At 55.6% G+C, this 9,354-nt stretch overlaps 1 protein-coding gene across 1 annotated transcript in view; it reads left to right on the forward strand.

The window, feature by feature from the left end:
* The window catches only part of NOVA2 (NOVA alternative splicing regulator 2), a 34,269-nt gene that overhangs the window by 4,390 nt on the left and 20,525 nt on the right, over nt 1-9,354 (forward strand). Inside the window, exon 2 of the mRNA XM_045292666.1 lies at nt 3,538-3,681. Within this exon, the coding sequence (XP_045148601.1) occupies nt 3,538-3,681 (144 nt within the window). The remainder of the gene's footprint in view (nt 1-3,537; nt 3,682-9,354) is intronic.

Below are 9,354 nucleotides of genomic sequence, written 5' to 3' on the forward strand. Positions count from 1 at the left end.
GGCAGCGCGTGAGTTCGGTCCCTCATGAGAATGGGTCTAAAGTCAGTGAGAGGACATCTTACCATCCTGCTTCTAAGGGGCCTTCTGCGCATACTTTGATCCAAGACCGACGTCAGGGAGCCTGGCTCCACCCCAGCAGCCCCCTCCTGCCATGGCCTGGGACAACCCTGCACATGGCCATGGGGTTCTATCCCCTGCTTCTTGGTGCTGGAGGGCTGGTGGGACTGGAGCTCATGAGCGCGGTGGGGAGGGGACTGGGGGAGATGAGTGTGGGAGGTGGGGGAGTCACACACGTACGTTCCCTGAAGCCTGTGGGCCCCACTGAGCCCTTTCTGGTTTAGCCCAGTGAGACCGGAGCCACTGGGGGTGGGGGCTCCCTGAGTAACCCAGCTTGCAGGGGCTGAAAGGATGTTTCTGGAGCCATGCCGTGATCTTGGGGGCAGGGTGGGGGCCTCTCCTGGTGGCAGGACTCTACCCACAGGTGCCCTGGTGTCCTTGTGGGTTACCCATTGTTGGGCTGCTAACTGCCAAGAAGGCCAGTTTGAACCCCCGCAGCTGTTCCCAGGGAGGGAGCATAAGGAGTTACAGCCCTGGAAACCCTGTGAGACAGAATGGGTGGGTGTGGGGAGTGTTGGTTTAGGGGGTTGGTACCCAACACAGTCTCCTTCTCCCCGCTCAGCTCCCCCTTTTCCTGCCTTGTTCTGGTCTCTCTGTACCTCAACACCCGAGAGGAAATTGATCGCCATCTTTTGTGTGTGTGTGTGTGTGTGTGTGTGTGTGTGTATATGTAAGAGTGTGTGTATGAATGTATGTGAGTGTGTATATCTGTGTCTATGCATGTGTGTGCATGTGAGTGTGTATATGTGTGTGCATGTTAATGTGTGTATGAATATGTGTGCATGTGTGTTTATGTTTTGTATGTATGTATGTATCTATATGAATGTGTGTATGAGTGTATGTAGGTTTGAGTTGTATATGTGTGTATGTGTGTATATGTATATGTGTGTGTGAGTGTGTATGTAGGTTTGAGTTGTACGTGTGTATATGTGTATGTGTGTATGAGAGTGTGTGTATGTGTATGTGTGTATGAGAGAGTGTGTGTGTATATATATGTGTGTACGTGTGTGTTTATGAGTTGTATATGTATGAGTGTGTATGTGTATGGGTATGTGTGCATATCAGTGTGTGTTCCTAGAACAGGGGCTGACATACTGGCTTGTGAGCCGTATGCAGTTCTGTCAGTAAGTCCATGGGCTCTGAAGTACAATTGAAAAATGAAAATAAGCAGTTTCACTAGCTCAATACCTGAGTTGCTGAACCCGCCCGCAAGCTTCTCAATAAAGCCTGCTTCTAAAACTTAAAAAAAAAAAAAAAGAAAGAAAAATGAAAATAAAACTATCTTAGTTTCCCTTAAAGGCTATTATACAGATGACAGCGGTTTTGTTTGTAAAAATATATGTATGGCTCTCGAATAATGTTTAAATCGTTGTGAGGGGCGGGATTGGCTCTTCTGTCTTAAAAGTTTGCAGACCCAGATCTGAAGGATCTAGCTGCTGAATTATGGAAACTTCTCCGGCCACCTTTCCCTCACTCGCTCGCCGGAGCAAAGAGCTTGTCTGCTTCTGTCCTAACCCTTTCCCAAGAAGGTACCAGGCACGTGGCAAGGGCTTAGAACCTGCTTGTTGAGTGGACATAGGTCAAAAAACATGAATAGATCTTTTTAATTTTAATATTTACTGTGCTGTGTTTGTCATCGCTGAGAAGGTCCACGGCAGGGCAGACGGTGGGTCACCCGTTTCTGCAGGGGAAATTCACTGACCTGGGTACCACCCATCAAGTCTCACTTGCCTTTTCTGTGCTGCCCCTCCCCCGTGCCTGGCCACAAATGTTCTGATCTAACCTTTCCAGTGGCTGCCACCCCTCTGATGGGACCCTGGTGGCAGCGTGGTGCATTATGCCATGGGCCACCAATCACAAGGCCAGCGGTTCAAATCCACTAGCAGAAAGATGAAGCTGCCTGGGTCCGTGATGTTTATAGCCTCAGAAACCCCAAGAGGCAGCCCTACCCTGTCTTATAGGGTCGATGAGTCGGCATCCACTCTGTGGGCGTGAGGTTGAGCTTAGTGGTCAGTTTGATCCTCTAGAGCAGTGGTTCTCAACCTTCCGCATGCCTAGACCCTTTCACCCAGCTCCTCATGTGGTGGTGTCCCCCAACCATAGCATGGTTTTCATTGTTACTTCATCGCTGTCATTTCGCTACTGTGATGAATCAGTGACCCCTGTGAAAGGGTCAAAACCTTTCACAGGTTGAGAACCGCTGCTCTAGAGAGCATTCTTGAAAGAGTATGAAGCTCAGGAACTCCAAATTCCGTGCCAATTCATCTCGACCCTATAGAACAGGGTAGAACCGCCCCTGCGGGTTGCTGAGACTGTAACTCTACAGGCGGAGAAAGCCTCCTCTTTCTCCCAAGGAGCAGCTGGTGGTTTCAAACCGCTGACCTTGTGGTTAGCAGCCTGACTGGTCACCCGCTATGCCACCGAGACACCTCGTAACACTGCAGGCAGAAACCCAACTACGGTCTGTTGTGGTTTGTTTGTGCTGTTTGTTGTTTTAAGCCCTGGTGGCGCGGCGGTGAAAGTGCACGGTTATTACCCCAAAGGTCAGCTGTGGCCGACTGCTCCCGGGAAGGGTTATGGCCTCGGACACCCTCACTGCAGTTGCCCTCTGCCCTCCGGGGTCACTGTGCGTCTGAATCCACTGACGGGGGCTTGAAGAGTTGGGTTTCACAGAAGGGTGGCAGGGAGGAGAGACGAGCCAGTCAGGGTGCAGTGTCCGCAGCCATGAAACATACAACTTTCCTCTAGTTATTAAATGCTTCCTACCCTCGCCCCCGCTATCATGACCCCAATTCTACCTTACAAACCCGGCTAGACCAGAGCTACAGATAGAGCTCGCAACGCAACCCAGGGAATCCGGGACAGATAAACCCCCCAGGACCAATATTGAGAGTAGCCATACCAGGAGGGGCAGGGGAAGGTGAGTGGAGAAAGGGGAAACCCATCACAGTGATCTACCCATAAGCCCCTCCCTGGGGGATGGACAACTGAAAAGTGGGTGAAGGGAGACATCTGTAAGACAGGAAAAAACTATAATAATTTATAAATTATCAAGGGTTCATGAGGGAAGGGAAACAAATGAGAAGCTGATCCCAAGGACTCAAATAGAAAGTGTTTTGAGAATAATGATGGCAACAAATGTACAAATGTGCTTGACACAATAGGTGAATGGATGGATGGATGGACGGATGGATGGATGGTGATGTGAGTTGTACGACCCCCCAATAAAAGGATTTTTTTTCCAAAGAAAAAGAGTTGGGTTTAAAGCTCATTGACTGCCCCTCCCCTCCGCCGTCGAGTGGGGGTCTGGTCTTTGTTCTGGGGGAGGGACGTCCCTCTCTCCGCACCTGCTGCACCTGAAGATCCGGCCTGCCTGACTCTGTGCCCTCCTTCCCTGTGCCCCCGCCCCCGCCCCCCCAGAGGAAGGCGAATACTTCCTGAAGGTGCTGATCCCCAGCTACGCCGCGGGCTCCATCATCGGCAAGGGCGGCCAGACCATCGTCCAGCTGCAGAAAGAGACGGGCGCCACCATCAAGCTGTCCAAGTCCAAAGACTTCTACCCGGGTGAGCCAGCCACCCACCCCCTGTGCCCGCCTCCGCCTCCCCGGGGCTCCGCCCTGAGGCCCCACCTGGGCCCTGGATCGGGGGAAGGGCTCCCCTAGGGGCAGTGAGGGGGGTGGGGGTGACTCTCCCCTCTAAGGCGACCTTGCTGCCCCCCCAGCCTGAGGGGCCGGCCAGGAGCAGATGGGGGTCGGGGCAGGGCCAGACAATAGGCCTGCTGCATATTCATGAGTTCATTTGCATGACGCCTTGGCAGATGTGCCCCTTCCCACACACCTGCCCTCTCCGGTCAGTTGGAGGGGGGAGGGGGCTAGGGAGCTGGGAGGCAGGTGTCAGGGTGCCCCTGGGGTCAGGGGCAGGCAGCCGTCGTGTTTTGTGCACCCACCCCTTCCTTCTCCCCTCCCCGCCCTCCGCCCCCCCATACCCGGAGGTTTCTGGGCCACTCTTGGGATCTCTGTCCTCCTGTCAGCTTTGGTTTCTCGCGGCCAGTGTCAGCCCTACAGAGTCCTCCGTCTTGGTTCTTCTGTTGTCTCCTGCTTCGTTCGGACTTTTTATGTTTTGTTCCTTGAATCTCTGTCAGCCCCCATCAGTGTCTCCCTGCCTCTCCCTCTCCCTCTGCTTCTGTGTGTGTGTGTGTGTCTCCTCTCAGTCTGTCTCTCTGTCTCTGTCTGTGCGCGCTCTTGACTCTCCACCTCTCTGCTTCTGTTTGTGTCTTAGTTTCCCACCCCTGTCTGCCAGTCTCCGCTCATTCATCTCCCTCCCTGCCTGCCTTCCCTTCCCTCTTGCATTCCCTCCACCACTCCCACTCACCCCTCCTTTCTGTGTGTGTCTCTGTCTCTCTGAATGTGTGTCTCCTCGCCTCGCTTTCTCGCCCTTTCATCTGCCCATTCATCACCCACGTGGTGCGTCCCCACAAGGCAATCCTTTCCCGAGGGGTTGCCTCCCCTTTCTTCCTGTGCCCTCCCTTAGGGAGTCTTTCTGGGTGTCTCAGCACCCTCCTCCTCCTCCTCCTTCTCCTCCTCTTCCTCCTCCTCCTCCTCGGAAGTCTCCAAGCCCCTTTCCTCCCTCTCCTCCCCCCTCCATCCTCCCCACTCCATGCCTCTCCCCTCCCTGGCTCCATCCTTCTCTCCCAGTTGCCCATGGATGTGGAGACCCTCCAGTGGGTGTGGGCTCAGAGCGTTTTCAGAGGCCGACTTTCTGGAAGCAGATCACCAGGCCTTTCTCCCTCAGCACCTCTGCGTGCACTTGTACCTCCAGCCTTTCGGTTTGCAGCTGGACCATTTATTTGACACCACCCAGGGGGGCTCCCTCGCCACTCTGCCCACAGAGGGTTCCAGGCCCGTCCGCTCTCCATAGCCTCCCTCCCTGCCCCCTCACGAGGGTAATGCAAAAGAAAGGGATTGTGCCCTCAGATTTTCTGCAGCCCCCAGATTTCGCTCCGGAGACCAGAGACCAGCACCTGGGCCTCCTGTGGTCCAGCACCTGGTGATGCTCATCCTTAATCCCTCAGGAGGCTTTGTAGGTCAAACAGCAGAGCTGGAGTCCAGAGTCACTTCTCTCTCTCTCGCGCGCGCGCGCGCTCTCTCTCTCTCTCTCTCTCTCTCTCTCTCTCTCCTACCTCCCTCCTTCTCTCACCCTTCTCCCCCCACCTCCTACCTCCCCCACCCCTCACCCCTCACCTCTTATCTCACTAAGCAGCTTTGGCAAGAGGTTTAGAGAAACATGTCCAAAGGGCCAGGTGCCCCCTCTCCCTCTGCCGCTGCCCTGGCCCAGTTTCTCCGGCACCCCTCAGCCCACAAGTTTCAGACCAGGCCTCTGCTCGGGGCATCTATCCTCAGGCTCAGGGGCTCTGCTCACGGATCACAGTCGGTGGCATGAGTCCTGGTCATCTCCCAGTGCACCCCCCGAGGCTTGGGCAGCTGAGCAGCCCAGAGTGTGGCATCCTCACTGGTTCTCCCAGATGCCCTCTACGAGCATGCATTCCTCCCCGCCCCCCTCGCCCCTGCCCACCACCACCACCACCAATGGACAGAGAACTTCCGGATCTCTGTACTGCCTATGTCCTAGTCCCACCCCTGAGACCTCCCAGGAGCAAAGGAAATGGGGATCCCCTACAGAAGACAAAGAGGGTGCTTCCCCCCCTCCAGGCTGACTCTCTCCACTCATTCATTCATTCATTCCTCTGAGCATACCCTGGAGCCAGCCCTGTGCTGGGAACACCAGAGTAACAGAGAGAGCCCCAGCCTGGCCCTTGTGTTTCAAGGCCTCAGCGGGAGATGGAAGCCAGGGCTGACATGAGCTGACTGGGCTGGGAGCATGGGTGCAGCAGCTGACTCAGGCTGGGGACACCCAGGGCAGGGCTGCTGAAGGCAGCGCCCGGAAGGATAAAAGGGTGCTCCGGGTGGGCATAAGGGTGTGCTCACACATGCAAAGGCTGGCGGCTCAATGAGAAGTGAGGGTGGGGAAAGAAGTTCAAAGGGTCCTCCATGCCCTGGTGGCATAGTGGGTTATACGATGAGCTGCTAAGCGCAAGGTTATCGGTTTGAAGCCACCAGCCGCTCCTGGGGAAAAAGATGAGGCTGTGTGCTCCCATAGATCAAGACTGATGGCCTTGGAAACCCCCAGGGTAATCCTATAATCCTAATCTATCTAGGATACTACAGGGTCACTGTCCATGGGAATCAACTTGATGGCAGTGAGTTTTCTGCCTGGTAGATTCACACACTCACACACACACATGCTCACACACTCGTACACACACATGCTCTTTCACACTCGTACTCACACCCGCTCGCCGCATACTCTTACACACACACAGCACTTACCGGCCTTTAGCCCCAAGCAAGGGACTGAGATATTACAGACCCCTCCCTGGCATGTGAACCCCCACACCCCACACAGGTTCGATCTTCCCAGATTCTAACACAGACCCCACACCAAGCCCGCGGGCGGGTCCACTCTGACTCCAGCAGCCCCGTGTGTCAGAGGTGTCCCTGGCTGTCATCCGCATGGAAGCCGGTTGCCAGGTCTTCCTTCCCTGTTGCCAATGGGCAAGTGTAAGCCACCAACCTTGGGGCCAGTTTCAGGGGCTTCAGCTCTCCTGGTGGTGGTGGTTCTGGGCCGCTGTGGGACCCAATCCCTCCATGCAGCAGGTGGAGACACTGCCCACCCCCCAGCCCACCCCCAGTCCTGGCTTTGCTTGAGCCCCTTGGTGCGGCCCCTGTGTCCTTCCATCGCATCAAGGGTCCGCCTCCTCTTTGCTGCTCCTTCGACTTTCCCAAGCATGATGTCCTTCTCCAGGGTCCCTCCTGGTCACGTGTCCCAAGTATAAGAGACAGCGTCTCGCCATCCTCTGATCGAAGGCGCTTTCTGGCTGTCCTTCTCCCAACACGGACAGACTTGTGCTTCTGGCTTCCGCAGCACATTTACGAAACTTCGCCATCCTCCGAAGGCATCAACTCTCCTCCCGTCCTCCCAATGCGTCCCCATGCCTAGGGGGCGATTGAAAATACCCTGGCTTGGATCAGGTGCCCAAAGTCACCGCCCCGCCCCGCCCCCAGTAATCCTGAAAATGGCTTCCGATTTGGACCAGACCTCCCCTCCTCCTCCCCTGCCCCTAAGACAAGCACAGACAGACACCCACTCTTCTCAAAAGCCTTATTGATTGGTGATAGGCGCCCACCCAGGCACAAAACCTCAGAGCCTGATGCTGCCCCGAGAGTGCGCAGATTTCTTGTCTTCCTATCAAAAAGAAAGCGTCAAACCCGATGTGTTGTCAGGACAGGCCTCCCGAAGAGGAGGCCCTGTCTTGTGGCCCTGGGTGGTTTGGGCTGGGCTGCAAGCCTGAGAGGTGGGCAGTTGGACCCCGCTTGGGCCGAGAGGAACGCGGAAGAAAGTCCTGGTGGTCTGCTCCCATGAAGAGTGGGCGGGTCAGGGAGGTTCTCTGGAGGGGCCTCCTCTGTGACACAGGGGAGTCAGAATCAGTGAGCAACCAGACTGCCGTGTGTGGTCTTGCACACACACACCCCAGCCCCCCACCCCGGACTGAGTCCGCCCCCTGCCCTCTTGGTGCCTCAGTGACCTTAGCAGTAACTTGAGGACATGCGCGCGGGGCGCGGAGCCTCCCCTAGTAAGTGAGCGCCTGGCTGTGAAGTACTCCAGGGGCCTGGCATATGGTGTTCTCTCGGTGCCAGCTGTGATGATTAGACACACTTTCAAGGCTCAGCCCAGTCCCGCACCCCACCCCCCACAAAGGCCCTGTGGCCCCCCAGGTTAAGGATTACAAAGAGGGGGTGGTGGTGAACACAGGCTGAGAAGAGGGCTCTCCCTTCCCCCCGCCCCACCCCCCACCCAGTTCCCACCGTGCCCCACACCCTTTCCTATTTACTCCCCAGATGGAGGCAGTCTGCACGCTGACTCACCCTTGGCTCAGACGGAGCCATTGTTCAGGGGTGGGGGGGGTGGGGGGCAAGCAGGACGGATGGTGGCCCAAGTGACCCACAAACGGTGATTCCCAGTGACACATGATAGGCCTGGCATCCCCAGGACGGGCTGAGGCTGTGCAACAGGGGGATGCTCTCAGGACACCAGACACTCACCTCCAAGTGTCCCAGACACTCTGGGAGGCTGGGGACACTGGCCAACTGGGCCCTTCCCAGGGAAACGCGCACACTCAGGCCACACCCCTGCAGGCTCCCCAGGCCCTCACATGCGGCTGCTCAGGCACAGGAGAGGCATGTGTGTGTGTCTGTTACACGGATCCTCGAGCACATGCTTGCACAAACATGCCTCTGCCCGAACAGACCCGCTGACTGGAGTCTGTCTTTACACACCCACATACACACTCCTGCCCTGACTCTCACACTCAGACACATGCTCACAGACTCCTGATCTGTTTCTTTATATCCCTGTCTCTTTCATACACACTCACAACACACACACCTACTCTCTCCCTCACACACAGACACAACACACATACTCCTGACCTGTCTCGCTCTCTTTCACACGCACAACACACACATGTGTCCTTCCCTGACGCACACTCAGACACATGTTCCCATACTCCTGATCTGTCTCTATACCTGTCTTTCTCACACACACATACATACACACACACTTAACACACACATACCTGCCGTCGCACACAGACATATACACTCAACACACATTCTCTTCGGCTCTCTCACACACACACAAGCAATCATATACTCCTGCCATCTCTTAGATACACCCACATTCACTCTCAGAACACACACACAGACACCTGTCCCATCTGTCTGTCTGTCTCTCACACACACACCACAGACTGTTGTCCTGTGAACACGAGGGGTGGGATGGAACACTGCCACTCTCTTTCACAAACACACGAGTGCACACGTGTGCGACATCGACGCACAGTCAGCTTGCATGGTGAGCGAGCACCTAATGGTGCCAGCACCGCTTAGTGGGACTGTTTGTTTCTCTCAGACTCTGTCTCCCTATCAGCCAAGTCCCACACATGGCGCCCGGGACACCCAGCGTCTGACCCACACGTAAGGGGGGGGTCACACACCTCATCCTTGGACTCATGTCACATTGCATGTCTATGTCAGCTCACTCTCTTCTACATACACAGACAAGCTTGTCAGTGTCCCTCTAGTGTGACAGGTGTGTGTGTGTGTGTGTGCAGTTGTCCAG

The sequence above is a fragment of the Echinops telfairi genome, unplaced genomic scaffold (assembly GCF_000313985.2).
Source record: "Echinops telfairi isolate 266 unplaced genomic scaffold, ASM31398v2 ScPeMD7_655;HRSCAF=1070, whole genome shotgun sequence".
Taxonomy (NCBI): Eukaryota; Metazoa; Chordata; class Mammalia; order Afrosoricida; family Tenrecidae; genus Echinops; species Echinops telfairi.